The sequence below is a fragment of the Cebidichthys violaceus genome, unplaced genomic scaffold, assembly GCF_023349555.1.
Source record: "Cebidichthys violaceus isolate CVI_PGR_0920_01 unplaced genomic scaffold, fCebVio1.0.p SCAF_310, whole genome shotgun sequence".
Taxonomy (NCBI): Eukaryota; Metazoa; Chordata; class Actinopteri; order Perciformes; family Stichaeidae; genus Cebidichthys; species Cebidichthys violaceus.
This window is the reverse complement of record NW_027176496.1, coordinates 20832-37332: the sequence shown is the minus strand read 5'-3', so window position 1 is coordinate 37332 and position 16501 is coordinate 20832. Positions and strand designations below refer to the sequence as shown.

Genomic DNA, 16501 nt, shown 5'->3' with positions numbered 1-16501 from the left:
TGGAACCAAGATGGTGTCCTAAAGCTTATTGTCTTTGTAGCTAAACTATAGTCCAACACCACCAGAATGAATCAACGTCACCTTACTTCTTTTTTATAGCAAATGTATCTGTGTATTCATATTTTTTTAACTCTGCTGTATGCACATCTGTCAGTGAAAAAAACGTTTTGCCGTCATACTACCAGGTTGTTTACGTGTCTGTCAACAGGAAGCAAAGTGAGCTTTTGTTTAAATGCAAACGTGTAAGAACCAAAACTAGAACAAGAGTAGACACAAATGTCAGATGCAAAACTGATGAGTCAAGCAGTGTGGCTCTATGAATGTATAATAGGTTTAGGTGCAGACGTAGTGTTCTCCTGCAGAAATGACTTTTAGTTTTAGAACTTGTAGATGTTATGCAGCAGGATAAAAAGACACATTGTGACTTTCTACTGTGAATAAAAGACACTAGGAGATATTGGGTTTGGGGTTCTCCCTCAAGAAAATATGAAGTTTTTGACTTAAAACTATGCAATTTTATATAATTTCCGACCATTATTATTACCATAGATAACTATAAAAAGCTAAAGACAAACCTTGCTAACTTGTTAAATAATCATTTTATTATTTTCACATATATTTGCTCTGTAAAATCATATTCTGTAAATCAAAAAAAGGAGATTCAGAAAACTTGTATATATTTCTTCTTCTTTAATGAAAATATCTTTCATTAATTTACCAATATTTGTTCACAAATAAGAAAACGTTATGACGAACAGTTCACTAAACATTGTATGGATAAATTACAGCACACTGGTTCTCACTGATTCAAAGCTGCTAAGGCTACATCCAGAAAACGATCTCCTTCCAGACTAACACGCCTGGAAACGAATATCACGTGACTCTTCACGTACACTGGGCATGCGCCGATGTAAACAGGAAGTAGATTGTCGTATTTTGTAACTAAGCAACCAGAGTAATAAAGTAATCTTTAATGATCTTAAGTACGTGTTTGATACTTAAGATCTTCTCTCAAATCTTCCTCTATAAACTCAAACAGATACAGTTCGTGGAAAGTTTTATAAGTTTTATTTTTCAGACTTAATGTTAGTTACAGCGCTGCGGGTCTCTGTCTCTCTCTCTCTCTCTCTCTCTCTCTCTCTCTCTCTCTCTCTCTCTCTCTCTCTCTCTCTCTCTCTCTCTCTCTCTCTCTCTCCGCTCACTGATATCTCTCTCTCTCTCTCTCTCTCTCTCTCTCACGCCGCTCACTGATTGCCACAATAACAGTTGTTTCCTCCGCAGACATGCAGACTTTAACTGGACAACAGCTGCTAGTAAAGACAACAAGGTCAGCAACGCCTGTAATCAGTTGTCCATGTTAAATTAACCTGGTAGTCGAACGCGGGTGTCTACGTCATCGTTTCCAGACGAATACGCTACCGGAGCTTCCAAACTTCTCTGTCTTCGGGAGCGTTTCTAAAGTCCTCCGTTTACGGTGCTCGAAAACGCCGGCGTAGTGTGGACGCTCAGTGTAAACGTAGCAAAACATATGCGTTTTCAAATAGAAACGGAGTAGTGTGGATGTAGTCTTTAGTTTGTAGCATGTTCACACAAAATGTGTTCCCAAAATGTTTGACAAACTCTTCCAGACTGAACCCAAACCAGCATGTTATTCCAGTAGTTCAAGATAAAGTAACGAATTTGTGTTTCTGAAATTACCTCAAATAACAGCCCTCATTTTAATTCAGAGTGAGTTAATGTTACTGATTATATATATTTTTTCCTGTCAACTAAATGTACGTCACCTGTCACCTCCCAGTAGTCACAACGTGATCTTCAGTATAAAACATACTGAACCCTCACAAGGGTTACCTGTATTGTGATAATTAGATTATTCAAATAGACCTTGTAGTTGCAGAGATACACTCAGGTCATTTTGAAGCAGGGGCCTGAGCCAGAGGCCGAGGGTTTCAGAGATACCCTGGTCCTTGGCGGTGTCCTGAAGCAGATTGTTAAAGGTAAACTTCTTCTGTTTAAGAGAGCTCCTGGTGATTTTAACTATCCTCTCCATAGACTCTGAACTAACTCCCCAACAGTCTGCTGTCACCCCGTATATGTCGTGTTGTAAATACAGACAAAGAATCACTTCTTTAGATGAGGTTGCAGTAAACAAAACCAAAACAAATGAACAGTCTTTGTGATTTTATTGTGGTTAACATGAATCAGTACATGAACTTTTGTATCTTCTAGCTGGATCATTAACAATAAGTGTTGATGAAAAAAATATGAATATTGACAACTCTGATCACATGAACAGAGCCCGATCACACCGAGAGCATCACTAAAAACGCGTCGCCCCCCAAAATCATTGTTGTCCTAAATATTCAAATAAATATAAATATATAAATATTCCTATTCGAATAAAAGTTAAAATATTAATGTCCCAATCGACCGAGGCAGCCAATTAAAGGAAGCAAGAGGCGGGCTTTACTACTTTACCACTGACTTCCTGTTATTATGTGGTTGGAACGGACATTGAATCACCCCCCCCCCCCTTGTTACTTGATCACATTGGTTGCGCACGCATCCCCGCTCCACAGGCTCGTCGGCTGTTTAACCCGACCAAAGAGCGGGTTTCATTTAAGCTTCCGGTGTGATCAGCCCCACATAGGAATTTCAGTACCTATAAATGATTACAGTGAGATCATTTTAGTTTTACGGATAAAGAATCACGTACAGGCACGACCAGCTGGGAGGAGACCCCGAGGGGGGCCCAGGACCAGGTGGAGGGACTATATCTCCAAACTGGCCCTGGGAGCGCCTCGGGATCCCCCAGTCAGAGCTGGCTGATGTGGCACCGGGAAAGGGAAGTTTGGGGTCCCCTGCTGGAGCTGTTGCCCCCGCGACCCGCGACCCGGATAAGCGGACGAAGATGAATGAATGAATAAAGAATCACATCAACAGGAATCAGTGTTCACATCATAAGAAAGGATCACAATAATTGTAGGCCTATTTATCAATATTTAACAGGCTGTTCAATCATTTCCCCCTTTTGAGATCGAACTCATTGAGGGGAGTAGAAATCACCACGCCATTTAAAATCATTCTTCTCCATCAGGAGATTCCTGAGGTCTACCCTCATAGCGTTTTCAACACGCTCCCTGTTCTCATCCGAGTACTTCGTAGATGTTGGTCGTGCTTGATCTTTGACATCGACCTCGTTTTTAAACAAATTGCTCAAACTTTCAACTTCGGCACAATTGCCATAAACCCACTCTTCCATTTCACCTGTTGTCAAACCAAACAAATTCCCACATGATCTGCAAGGAGGCTTTTCATCTACATCGAAGAGGTCAAACGCCTGGCACCTGACATGCTGTGGAAGTCTGATAGTTCCATCAAAATCTCGCTTCTTTGTCTTGTTTGGAAAGTAGGTCATCACCGCACCAGCTACATGCCTGTCCCAGCTGCTAAGACAGGACGCAGCAATCATGAATCGCCTAGGAAAACGGCCAGGAGCGGACATGGAGACTCCATAGTACTTGACTTGATTTTCGTTATCGGTTCTGTGAGAGACACAGATGGTGGAGGAGACCAGATCCCTTGATCCACCAGGATTCAGGTCGATGATGATTTCTTGCAGGCCATCTATTATTTCTGATTCGTTCTGTTGTCCTAACAGGAGGACAATCTGCAAGCAATCACACATTTAATTAATGCTATGATGTACATTAATTATAACCTGTAATGTATTAAGATGTCTAGGTGAAGTAGGAATGATATGCATCTTTACAAATAATAATGAAATCATCTTTTGACAAACTATAATCCTACCATGTCCAGCACACAGGAAAATGGACTTCGTCTGGGCAGCTGAGAGGAATAGAGATCAAAAGGCCGAGGGAAGCATTCCTGCAAAGCATCTAACATCTCGTCATTGCTCAGAATACTCCGTGGTGAAAATGATGGATTGTGGATTCTTCCCAAAAAGAAGATGCTGTGAAGAATCTGTGAAGTCGAAACACATTCGAAGAAATGTCATTTTGTATTTCAAGAGGCATTAGGTAAAAAATACAACGGTACATTTCAGAAACAGTCATCAGACATACCTCATCCACTAAAGCTTCAGCAGCAGGTTTAGCTTCATCTGGAGCTTGGTTGTTGAGCCCCAACATTGTATCGATGAGCAAGAAAGCATTCCCTCCGAAAGGTGTTTGCTCTGTCAGAAATTCTTCTTCTCTAAAACGATAAATATCAAATGTTTTTAGAGGATTAAAAAGCAGAATGATATATATATATATATAATAATGCGGTTTTACTTAAAAACAATTAGACAACAACTAGAATACTCATCTGTTATTGATAAAGTAGCCTACCACATTACTCATTACTCAACTGAAATGTTCAGTTGTTTTAACCAGCGTCTAACAAACTAATCCTTTTCAAAAACTATTTTTCCAACAATGTATAAGCTGCCACCATTATTATCAGAAACCCATTTAATATTTACCCAAGATTTCACTTTTTTAACTCCACCTAACTGAACACTGTTTTGTTGCAGTTGTCATGACTTTGTGCATCGGTTTACTCACCTTTTTCTTTGCTGTCGAGCAGCCTGACGCAACCAGAAATAACACAGGACACATTACAACGATTACACATTTCACTGACAACAGAAATGAAATCAGCAAAGTACAATTTAATCGTCATGATAATACATATTGGAGAAGGAAAGCACTTAAAAGCAGCCACCTACCATTGTTAAGTCGTCAGTAAATGAAACAGAAAGAGAGAAATGAAACCTTCCATTCAGATTTCAACTACCACTCCTTAGTTTGTTCGATGACGTAAAGAGAATGAGGAGGGACTTATCGTGCAGTTTATCTGCTCATAACTGAACATCACGGTACTTTGCTCACAACGGCACCATGAATGCAACTGTGCCAACAAAAAACACATGAACAGCAGATTCATGATCTTGCGCAAGAAACAGGATGTGTACATTGGGTGAGGTGCAAATTCTTCTGAACTGAAAGCATGAACAGAAAAAGCCCTGCCCGTGTCGCAACAACTTATTTTAACCATCAGAGTACTAAGAACGAAACTTTGGCTTCTGCTCTTGTGATGGTGCGAAACCTCTCGTAGCAGGAGGGCGCGGTCCCCTCACTCTGATGTTTGTTTGAGCAATGAAGTCAAGCCAGGAAAAAAAAAGTATTTAATAATTCACAGAAGCTAAAAGACGGTCACAAACTGAATTACACTATCGATAGTAAGGATTCGCCAAGCCGAGTTCAACAGGCCGACAAACGTCAGTTAACTGTGAAGGAGGACCGCCGAGAACTAAATAACTTCTCTCCGAACGATGTTTTTATACTTGAAAGTCAGTGGTTTACTTTCAAAATCCAGCATCAGCTTCAGTGACTGGCTGAAATTCAATTGTCCCCTCCTGGCCTCGGACAATGCTCACTATTGGTCTAAGTGACCCTCCTGATAGTGTCCACTGGTCCGGCCTGTCCACCTCCTCGTAAAAGCTCCGTCCCTCCGACCCCCCCCCCCCCCCCCCCCCGCCCCTTGACCACGGTCCTGTCTCCACTTGATGCCGATTCCACTCCGACTCATCTCATCTCCATATATGGTCATGAAAAACTCTGAAACCCTCGCTTTTCCTCTCTACTCTAAGCATTCAGTAACTATACTTCTAAACTAATGCATTCAATGATTAAGATTATGCAGTTTAACAATTCTGTAAGTAACATATGCTACACTTCTACTATCCTCTACAAGTGAATATACTGTAAACCTATCATACATTCCATAAGTGAATATTTTGTGACATTTCTATACTTTGTAATATTCTATACTTTCTTCAGGTGTGCCTTTAATCATACTAATATACTTCTAAACTTAAGTTCCTCACACTTTACTGGACGTGTTTGATGACTGTAACTCAGCATGGTGGCTAAAACTTCCTCAAAAACTACGTTTTTATATTTTGGAAAACAAACTTAAATATGTAGATGAGTCTGTTGGTCCCTGTTTTGCTATTATTTGTGTTGTCTGGATGTATCGTTTCCATGTGAAGTTCTTTTGAGTAATCAAGCTAGTCACTGAATTCAGTCTAAAAAAAAAAAAAAAATCAACTTCCTCATATCTTGCTTCATCAGAGTTCATTTCCGCCTCACTGAACAGAACAAACATTTTGGCAGTTCAACGGTTTTAAAAAAATACTTTTATTGCAAAAAAAAAAGAAAAGAAAAAAAAGACAATTCAAGTGGTCATAAAAGACAAACAGGTGTCACAAGACACAAGACAATGTGCAACAATTAACAAATATGTGTCTCACATTCAGTCAGTCAATTATTGGAAATATATGTTGAAAATGGTAATTCCATAATCAATATTAACAAAAATCTGCAATAGTTGGCGTGCGTGTGGTTTTGGCATTTTGCTGGAGGAATAAAGAGGCAGTCCCTCAATTGGCGTTTCGGGGGTCGGACGAGCTGGCTCCAACACCTCCGATCAGATTCAGTTGGATTGAGATCTGGTGACTTTGAAGGCCTTAGCATTCATAAACCAATTCACTGAGCCCATTGATTGATACGCCTCTGAATCATTAGTTGATAAATCACACTAAAACAGATATATACGTGACCACAGACCTTCACCTCTGCTTCATAAAAAGAAATTATATAGTGTGGCTCTATACATTTTTACACACATTAAACACCATACAAAAATATAATATCTCAAATCCATTGTTATTGTTCATATATACATTTATATTGTACATATTTTAAATGTTAATGGATTAAATCTTGAATCATAATAAAACAGTTATATTAGATTACATAGTGAATAAAAGGAACGCAGACATTTGTGTGTATTTATACAATTTTTTACACAGCAAGCAAAGTACAATCAGCTGCAGGCTCCTGGAGAAAGGGTTGGAAGTGAGAGAGAGTTAGATGAGTCAATGGAACAAGTGACCAGATATCTAGACAGTGACGCGTTACAAAAAGGTGACCCTTGAAAAGGGGCAGAACCGGATGAGGTCCAAGAGGTGTTCAGGGTCAAAGGGGGCAAAGACTCCGACTTGGAAGAGTTGATTTTATAGCCTGATAACAGGCCAAAGGTTTTCCATTTCAACAACTCTAGTGATAGCGAGCTTAGGGTTCCTTACAAATAGTACAACGTCATCATAAAGGGGTTTTTTTGTATGCTGGATGTAAGATATCAAAACATCCAGAGCAGAGAAAAGTATGGCCTTCATTTTTACCCTGCAGCAAAGACAAACATACCAACCTGTTTTGGGTCGGATGGATCTGAGGTTCTCCAGGAATTTTGACTTTTTTGACATCACCAGTTTATGATGGTCTTGGTCCAAACGTTTCCCCACAGCACCTTTCCTCACTTCATCCCAGTCCTTGTTGGTCTACACACAAAAGACAATATAAAAAAAAATGAAACATTGTTAGTACACACAGGCGATCAATCATCAGGGTCCACAATCATACATTTGTTCATAGCAAATTAGCTGTAACTTCTCACCATCTTTTTGAAGGCCTCCCCTTTGTAATAGGACGTGGCTGCTGGATACGCTATTCCCTGGTGAAGTAGCTGCATCAGGCTTGAAGCCACCAAATGCAGCTCATCTCCATCGTAGGCGTACAGCTTTTTGTCCTCACAGGTCATCAGAACGAGTTGGTCACACGGGCACGAAGTCCCCTCCACCACACCAATAACCTGCATGTCTACTATATCCGGAAGGTAGAATTTGTTCCACCCATTCACCACGTTCTCCTTCCCACTGTAAATGGTGTCCTCCAGGTCTCCAACCGTCCATGTGGCACCAGCTGGACTCTCCAAGACAATAGTCTTGTGTTTAAATGTGGACACAAGCTCCGACATCAATGACAGGTGATCTAGACCTGAAAACACAAGCCAGAGGATTTTGATTAAATATGGATTTATCATAGCAAGGTTGAACAATGTGTGAGGCAAAGGTGTGTGTAGCTTACTTGTTTGTCTTATGTCTTGCAGGAAATTAAACTCAGTCAACAGCTGATCTGCAGACCTGAAAGACAGAAAAGTGATGAAGTTTACAAAAACAGAACAAAAATAAGAGCCGACAGTCTCAGCAGTATTTACTGAACCATTTTAAGAAGAATATGTTGTCGTACCATAGGACAAAATAAATAACAAAAAGTGCCAAAATGGGGACTTGGCTCAATATGAATCACCCTAATGACATCAGAAACAGGTTTTCGGAAATTGTATGTTCAAATATGCAAATGAGTCATTATCTTATCAAATGTTCTAATTTGCATACATTTGGACATTGTCCAAGTCCCGGTGCTTGAACCTCTTCTTCGATCCACACATTTACACTCAGTCTGAAGCTTCATTCAGTGGGATTTGTCAACATGGGCTATACAATTATTAGATGTCACTTAATACACCTTTCCTATGTAATTACCCTTAACAAAGCAGAAAACTGGTTCTTACCAGGGCATCGCCATTCTTGCTCTTTTGTCACCTAGAAAACAAAATTTGTATTGTTAAAACACTCAAAACCTTTACTGGAGTAGTGAAATGAATACTACAGTGGGATATAATTATATATAGATTTTTATTATAAGACAAAAGACAAAACACAAACAGAACAAGGACAAAACAAGAGACGATGGCCCTTTTTTTTTTTTTTTTTTAAAGCACAAGGTAATTTACTCCATCCCTAAGAAGCAACTATACATGCTGATAGAAACGTATTCATTTTCATATGTCTTGCACACAAAACTTTCACCGGGTCGTCTTCCTTTCAATGCTCCTCAGTCTGGCTCGGTACTTTTCTTTACGCCGTTCTCCAGTCCAGGTTAGTTCTTGGTGCTCCCCCGCTCCTCTCCTCCTCCTCCTGCCGCTCTAAAGTCCTGCCTCAATCAGGTGGCTTAAAACACCCACACCTGGGTGAGTGGTGAGGCCTTCTGGGAGCTGTAGTTGGTGCATCGGCGGCCATCTTGTGGTGTGGCTGCCGATCATTAAAAGGGGAGGTAGCGTTCGTCTACCACCTGGCCCCTGGTGATGCCACATATCCCTACTCAAAAGACGGGGTGTTCTTCACCATTGATCTGACAAACTCTCTGCTTGAAGTCGTGGCCAGTAAGGACCGGTTTCGAACACAAGGCCCTCTTCGGGTTGCCAAACTCTTCTGCTGCTGCCGGGGTCCATGTCACCATCCAGGAGTGGTTCTTTGTGGTTAGTTCTGCGAGAGGGGCCGCTACCACAGCAAAGACGGGGACAAGTAGTTTTGCCTCCTGGGGTTTGACAAGGCCCCGCCCGATGGTGTACCCCCCAAGTAGTTTGTCTCACTGAAAGCCAACTTGCATTTCTTGGGGTTCGCCGTCAAGCCTGCTTGCCGGAGGGACTCCAGGACCTTCTGCACACGAGGTAAGTGACTTTCCCAGTCTGTGCTCTGAATCACAACATCATCCAAATAGGCAGATGCATACTCTTGATGGGGTTTCAGTACCTGATCCATCAAGCGCTGGAATGAGGTGGGAGCTCCCAACAGACCAAAGGGCATCATCCAGTACTGCCAAAGGCCTCCAGGGGTGGCAAAGGCCGTCTTCTCCTTTGACCCTGCAGACAAGGGAACCTGCCAATACCCCTTCGTGAGATCAGGAGTGGTTATGAATAGAGCATTTGCCCAAGCTCATCAACACGAGGCATGGTATATGCATCAAACTCAAGACACTTCATTTACTTCCAATCCATTACAGTACGGTACGGTTTTGTCAGGCGTGTCTGCTAGGACGATGGGGCTTGACCTGGCACTTTTGGACTCTTAAATTACTTTTTAGGTCCACCATTTTCCTTACCTCTTCATTAATGAAAATATCTTTCATTAATTTACCAATATTTGTTCACAAATAAGAAAACGTTATGACGAACAGTTGGATATTGTATGTATTGTATGGATAAATTACAGCACACTGGTTCTCACCGATTCAAAGCGGCTAAGGCTACATCCAGAAAACGATCTCCTTCCAGACCACACGCCTGAAAATGTGCATCCACCAGGTGGGTGCAGCCTGGGAGGAATGAAAAGACATCCGGATTACCCTCCACCAACTCCTTTGCTTGCTGGTGGGAGAGGTCTGGACCAAACTGTACAGCATCCCGGGCCAGTTCTTTTGACTCTCTAGGGGGGAAGGCAAGTGAACAATGTCTCTCGATCGTACCATTTGTTTAAGAGGATAATATGGTAAATCTGCCCACATTCTCCACCATCTGTAATATCGTGAGAAGTCAATATGGCAGGCTAGGCAAAAATCAAAAGGTTCCCAGAAAAAGGTCAAGTTGTATTCTTCTGTTACTGGTCAACTCAGGTAATTCTCTTCATCAAACTAAAAAAAGTCCCAAAACAAAAAGCGTCCAAGAGGAGATAATGCTTCTTCAACTGAACTTCGTTTCAGCCGCATGCACGCTCCTTTCTGCCACGTGCGCGCTCCTTTCTGCCACGTGCGCGCTCCTTTCTGCCGCGTGCGCGCTCCTTCCTGCCGCGTCCGCGCTCCTTCCAGCCGAGTGCGCGACTAAAAAGTGTCCAAGAGGAGATAATGCTTCGTCAACTGAACTTTGTTGCCGCAGCCGCAAGTTCAAGTTGTGGTCTTGAACATTGAAAAATACAGCAAAGTATTCAAAATAAAAATAAGTGAATGAAAACTTTTTTTTTAGTGTTGAATATAATTTTAATTAAGTTCAGGAATTTTTTTGAATACATTTTTTTTTTTTTCCAGTTCAGACTTTTGACCCTGATCTAGCGTGGGGAGTGTGGCATCAACTGAGAGGGACGTGGCATCATGAGTGATGCTGGTTTTTTTATTTTTTTTATTGAGGATTTTATTGTTGATTTTAAGTCTTGAATAACTTCAACATATAATTAGAGTATTCACACTTTTATAGAGCAATCTAGATGTTGGTCAGCTTCATTTGAGATATTTCTGTAGTTAGTTTTGTATCCGTTCCAGATCCATCCCGCTGTACAAGTGGACTCCGATCCGGACCCGTTTTGCGGATTCGTTCCGGAGCCTATGATACCTCCAGAGCGGATCCGAAGCAGAGTCAGTTCGCTATCTGGGACCCCTTTGGATTCAGCTTAAATCACAAATGCTCTAATGTTTTCACAAATAGAAACAATGGGAAATAGTTATCAAATAGTTGATAGAAACACAACAAAATACGGACTTATTCATATATCTTTTGCACATAAGATTTTTTTTTTAACTTGAGTTGTCAATATGGCAGGCTAGGGAGGGGGGAGGGGTAATTTTTTTTTAAACTATATAGATATAGATATTCGCCCTTTCATTTTGAAGTATCTTTGTTCTTCTTATTAATCGTTTTGTGAAAAAAACACATTTAAGGAATTAATCTAAAAAACAATGTTTACAAAACAGGAAGTAACCCTTGGCTTTTATTATCATCGATAATGTTAAGAAGTTGTTTTAACAGACTGGAAAATGAATCGAAAGTGTGAGAAAAGAACTCAAACGTTAATCAAACTAACACAAATAAGAGTAGGCTGCTTACCGGAGCTGGAAGAATAGAACGAGACCGTCGCTGAATTCTCGAAAGTAAAAACTAAACGTCGGTTTAATGTGAACTGCGTCATTGAAGCGCCGCCTTCAAGTGCAAATCAGATGTTTGCATGATTACAAACAGGAACTATTTGTACTGATAGTTTGTATGTTTTCCCTTTCCCAGTCTAAGTAAAAGGAAGATGTCGTACCCCCTAAATTTCATTAATTAAGCCCATACGTCACTCTCAATTTACAAAACAACACATACGGGGGCCACTTGGTTGAAATCGTAGGATTGTGTCGTCGTGTTTACACTTCCGGCTGCCACGTTACGTTAGACGATGATCCTGCATTGGGTTACATTCCGATATTTTACCGTGTCCGTGAAGGCAACAGAGAAGACGCCCATGTGATAATATATATATTTAAAAAAAACAGGCCAGACTGCGCATGCGTACTGTATAAGCGGAGGCCGTATTTGCGTCAGCCGGAAACTGCGACGTCCTTTCTGCTCCGGGACTGCCATCATGGTGAGTTCGCCATGAGAGTTTTAGCTTTGCTACGTTGATTTTCTTTCCGTATAACTCGTTATTCTGGAACAACAACAGTCACGCGTGTTGTTAACACGACCACAAGCGTATTCGTGATGTGTCTGATGTGTGGATGTAGGTTTATATATTATAGTTTTAACGCTAATGTCTGTAAAATGTCGGCTACTGCCCCGCACTACAACGTGGTCCGTCGGTTACTGTTCGGCTAAGCGAACACATTTCACTTATTCTGTCTCCAGAACATTGACTTATAGAAGACGTTATAATCACATTATTACATTTAAATACATGTTATCATACAATTTGATATAATCCGTTTGTGAACGGCACACATTAGCTAGTTGTCGTTAGCTAACGTTAGCTAGTTTTGTCGTTAGCTAACGGCGTCCGCCATCTTTTATGGAGCGGTCTGCTGGGGGAGCAGCATCTCGACAGCCGACAGGAACAGACTTAACAAACTTAGCGTGGAGGCCAGCAGTGTGCTGGGGTGTCCACTGGATAGGGTGGAGGTGGTGGGAGACAAGGAGGGTGATGGACAATACCCCCCACCCCCACGTGGGACGCTCTGTGCAGCTCCTTCAGCCACTGGCTGATTCACCCCCAGTGTGTGGGGGAGAGGTCCCCCCCTGTGAGGCTGCACAACCAGCTCTGCTCCCATTAGACCACAAAGAATCAGTGCATTATAAATACACCGTGCAACACAAGTATTCTGAAACAATTGAGTTTCCCCTGTGTGTGTGTGTGTGTGTGTGTGTGTGTGTGTGTGTGAGTTCGTACACAATTGTCCACGTGACGCCAGAAGGCAGCCAGCCTCCCACTTTCAGCGTCGGTCATTTCTGACGCTCAGCTCTCTCTGGTGTCTTCTTCAGGTGTTCAAACGCTTCATTGAGATCGGCCGCGTTGCCTACATCTCTTTCGGACCCCACAACGGCAAGCTGGTGGCCATCGTGGACGTCATCGACCAGAACAGGGTGAGCGCCCCTGGAAGGGTGGCCGGGATGGATCGGCGTCATGACCGGTCTTCTTTCCCCTTTTTGTTGACATTTCTGCGTTTGTCGTGCTTTTTCAGGCTCTTGTCGATGGTCCCTGCACAGGCGTGAAGAGGCAATCCATGCCCTTCAAGTGCATGCAGCTCACAGACTACGTCATCAAAGTACCTCACAGGTGAGCGGGAGCACCCTGGAGTTTTTTTTTTTTTGCTCTTCCTGTATTACGAGCTGTCGTCACCGGACACAGGGCCTTAACGTATTAAACCTTGACGATGCCTCCGGTATCGGTACTGACTGTATGTGATGGTTCACAGCGCCCGCCAGAAGTTTGTGAGGAGAGCCTGGGAGAAGGCCGAGGTCAGCCAGAAGTGGGAACAAAGCAGCTGGGCCAAGAAGATCGAGGCGAGAAAGAAGGTAAAGGCCACAGCTCTGCTCATAATCAACGTTAGGCAGCCCCCCCCCCTTCCTGAAACTGCATCGCGGTGATTCTTGTGAGGAAAGCGTAAACGACTCCCTGACTTTTGTCTGTCTGCGGTTCTCTTTGCAGAGAGCCAACATGTCCGACTTTGACCGCTACAAGGTGATGAAGGCCAAGAGAATGGTAAGTCCACCGGAGACACCGATCGCTGCGTTCAGGCCCGGGTTCATGCTCGTAAAAAACAGAGGAGGAAAACGATCTTTTACCAGTTTTAAAATAGTTCACATCTTGTTTATTCACCCTTCCCACTGATTAATGAACATATCATTATTTTTATTCTAGATAATTGCCTTTTTTTTTTTCTTTTCTTTTTTATATAAAGCTTAATCATTTTTCCCTGTTTCAACATTGTGTTCCTTTTGGCTAATTGTTTTGGTTTTGGCTCAAACACACGGCTCTACACGATGTAATTTAGCACAGTGACCTCAATTCTAATGAGAATACCCTTGATAGTTGAACATGATTAATAATAATTAATGAACAAGATGCAGCTTGATTTTTAACACCCAGCGTCGCTTCAGTTAAACGGGTCCGTTGGCGTAACGATCCTACAGCCGTCAGAGTATTTTCATTTAAATAATTAATTCTTTTTGTTTCTGCAGAGGAACAAGATCATCAAGCACGAGGTGAAGAAGCTCCAGAAGGAGGCGGCGAAGAAGTGAACACTGCTCACTCAATAAACGTGCTGTTCAATTGTTCATCTGTGTGTTCTCATCTGTTCTTTTTTTTAAAAAAAAAAAATTTATGGCTCACTTTGTTTCCACCGCTTGTGTCATTTATTATAAATAAACCTTTATGGACCGGTAAATGTCTATTTTTAATCGCTGTGTGAAGGGTGCCGGGGAATCGACTCTTTAAGATTTCTTCTGCTTGACAGGAAGTTGTATTTTTTGTTACACACACACACACACACACACACACACACCTACACCTTATTTTGTGTCGTCCGTTAACACCGGAGTAGGAGATGTTTGAGGCCAGATGAAGTGACCCTGACTGGTCGTGTTTCATCGGGTGCTTTGAGCTCTCCGCTGGTTCTCTATTCAAACGTGTTTAAATTGAGATGCTTGCTTCACATACAGTAATGTCAGCTGTGCAGTTAAAATTATGATGAAACCAAAGAACGTCTGTCAAAAGAATTCACTTGACATGTAATCGCTACATTTAAAAACAGGATCAGAGTTTATATGAGCCGACCCTAAATGCATGTAGGTTTTTACCAGGTGAAATGCAACCACGGCATAACATTTTAATTTCAAACTATACAGTTAATTACATATTGCCAATGTATAACTTTATTTAATCATATTGATTGTCGGAGGGATCAATCGGACACAGTTTGATGTTTTGGGACCGTTATTTTCTTTGATGCGGGACGAGTTCACCTTTTGGTTCCGCTAAAAACGGGAGTTGAGTTTTTTCTCCACGCACAAAGAAATGATGAAATAATTTACTTATGCTGAACAGAACATCTTTATGATTTAAATTTTAAGTACATAACTCCACTTGGCTGTTTGCCTTTTTCGGTGGCGTTTATTCTCTACTTTTCCTGAAAGAATCCACTAAACCGGTATTTGTTTTGGTCGAATTTTTACATTAAGAGTGAGTTGTTTGAAATTGGATGGGCAATTCATACAAAGCAAAAAGCTGGACGAAATGAAACGGGTTTTGTAAGAAGCCGTCCCTCAAACATCCACTAGATGGCAGTCTCAGCTAAAAGTGCTGATTGACCCCTTTGTCTTTATTTTTACTTTTAAAGAAGCACACAATCAAAGTTGCACCGTTTCGGATGCAGGTAGGGTTAAGTCCTCTACAGGTGAAACAACAACGGGTGATCTGTTCACTGCCACGCGATGTTAGGAAGTTCACAACTATCTAATTGAGCTGGTGTCACTTATTAAACACACCGACACACAGCGCTGCTTTGCCACTCCGTGGCGTTGTGTTGTTTAACAGATGATCATTGAAACGATCTTATTTTACACAGAGCACGTGCAAGCCTGCAGCACAGGCCTCATAATGATGAGATCCTGTCACCAGACAAACAGGCTCTGGCTCAGGATCACATAGAGGAAGATTGTCAATATTACATAACTAAAACACTTGAATGTTGCCCAGCTGGTTGAGTGCGGAGAACAGAGACACACCTCTCCTCTCCTCACCACCACCACCACCACCACCACCTCTCTCACCACCACCACCACCATCACACCAGGCGCTGGTTTGCTCCCTGGCAGCCCGAGAAATGTGGCTGTTGATGGGGTTAGAGGGCCAACAGGCCAACCCACTTCATGGTAGGAAGTATAAAAGCTCATAATGACCTATTGTTCTTTTAAATCCTGGGCCATGACATACGTACAGTATGGATATTTCACGCTCACAGATCATTTTTGCATTAAACGCCTGAAGGTAGGATTCAAACATGAACACGGTGCCGGTAAAGACAGACACGAGAGAGAACAGTCTCCGGTTTATTATCATGAGGCCTCATAAACACGTTTTTTTTTTATTTATTTTTTTATATCTGAGCGTAGTTCTGACGTCAGAGATGATTGGTACGGATGCGCAGTGATGATAGAGCCGTCATTCAGTAGCAACGACACCGGAAAACAAACCAGTTGGCCTTCAAAATAAAACCGTAATACATAAAGCGTGCCCATTTTATATCCTGTACTCTAAACGGATTTTGAAAAAAATTATAAATTTAAAAACTATATGTATATTGAACTTTATATTGACTCTATTGACTGTAAAAAAAAAGACATGGTTTGTCATTCACATCTTTGAAGTGATTCTTTGTCGTGGCAGTTCTTACACAGTGAAATAATACATATATATATTTTACAAGTTCTGTGCCCCTGTACTAATTGTTCATATATATACCTAAAGATAAATTATACATATATGAGTGGATTTTCACATTTAAAT

At 41.6% G+C, this 16501-nt stretch overlaps 3 protein-coding genes across 5 annotated transcripts; 1 reads left to right on the top strand and 2 right to left on the bottom strand.

The window, feature by feature from the left end:
* Positions 1–2166: 2166 nt before the first annotated feature.
* Positions 2167–4905, bottom strand: LOC137882425 (uncharacterized). The gene is made up of 5 exons (XM_068724728.1): positions 4736–4905; positions 4572–4594; positions 4089–4218; positions 3814–3987; positions 2167–3670 (listed from the first exon to the last, which is right to left on the bottom strand). Exons 1-5 carry the CDS (start codon positions 4736–4738, stop codon positions 3044–3046), a joined length of 957 nt encoding a protein of 318 aa, XP_068580829.1. The 5' UTR covers positions 4739–4905; the 3' UTR covers positions 2167–3043.
* Positions 4906–6185: 1280 nt separating this feature from the next.
* LOC137882423 (uncharacterized) lies at positions 6186–11662 on the bottom strand. 3 transcript variants are annotated; one of them, XM_068724724.1, is made up of 7 exons: positions 9980–11555; positions 9506–9631; positions 8485–8515; positions 7998–8053; positions 7528–7907; positions 7282–7411; positions 6186–6911 (listed from the first exon to the last, which is right to left on the bottom strand). In XM_068724724.1, exons 3-7 carry the CDS (start codon positions 8496–8498, stop codon positions 6898–6900), a joined length of 594 nt encoding a protein of 197 aa, XP_068580825.1. In that variant the 5' UTR covers positions 8499–8515; positions 9506–9631; positions 9980–11555; the 3' UTR covers positions 6186–6897. The 3 variants fall into 3 exon arrangements, with proteins under 3 accessions (XP_068580825.1, XP_068580824.1, XP_068580826.1); XM_068724723.1 differs by lacking the exons at positions 9506–9631; positions 9980–11555 and adding an exon at positions 11566–11662; XM_068724725.1 differs by lacking the exon at positions 9506–9631.
* A 322-nt stretch (positions 11663–11984) lies between these two features.
* On the top strand, positions 11985–14271 carry rpl14 (ribosomal protein L14). Its single transcript, XM_068724727.1, has 6 exons — positions 11985–12085; positions 12976–13077; positions 13176–13270; positions 13410–13509; positions 13643–13696; positions 14176–14271. The coding sequence occupies exons 1-6, from the start codon at positions 12083–12085 to the stop codon at positions 14233–14235; spliced, it is 414 nt and encodes a 137-aa protein (XP_068580828.1). The 5' UTR covers positions 11985–12082; the 3' UTR covers positions 14236–14271.
* Positions 14272–16501: the final 2230 nt, after the last annotated feature.

Coding starts and splice junctions, on each gene's coding strand:
- LOC137882423 (XM_068724723.1), bottom strand. CDS start 11,647: ATGACGCAGTTCACATTAAACCGACGTTTAGTTTTTACTTTCGAGAAT. Junction 7,908..7,997: donor GCAAGACATAAGACAAACAA/GTAAGCTACACA, acceptor TTGTGTTTTCAG/GTCTAGATCACCTGTCATTG. Junction 7,412..7,527: donor GGGAGGCCTTCAAAAAGATG/GTGAGAAGTTAC, acceptor TTTTGTGTGTAG/ACCAACAAGGACTGGGATGA.
- rpl14 (XM_068724727.1), top strand. Junction 13,078..13,175: donor ACGTCATCGACCAGAACAGG/GTGAGCGCCCCT, acceptor GTGCTTTTTCAG/GCTCTTGTCGATGGTCCCTG. Junction 13,510..13,642: donor AGATCGAGGCGAGAAAGAAG/GTAAAGGCCACA, acceptor TTCTCTTTGCAG/AGAGCCAACATGTCCGACTT.
- LOC137882425 (XM_068724728.1), bottom strand. Junction 4,219..4,571: donor GCTCGACAGCAAAGAAAAAG/GTGAGTAAACCG, acceptor TTATCGTTTTAG/AGAAGAAGAATTTCTGACAG. Junction 3,988..4,088: donor CTGAAGCTTTAGTGGATGAG/GTATGTCTGATG, acceptor TCGACTTCACAG/ATTCTTCACAGCATCTTCTT.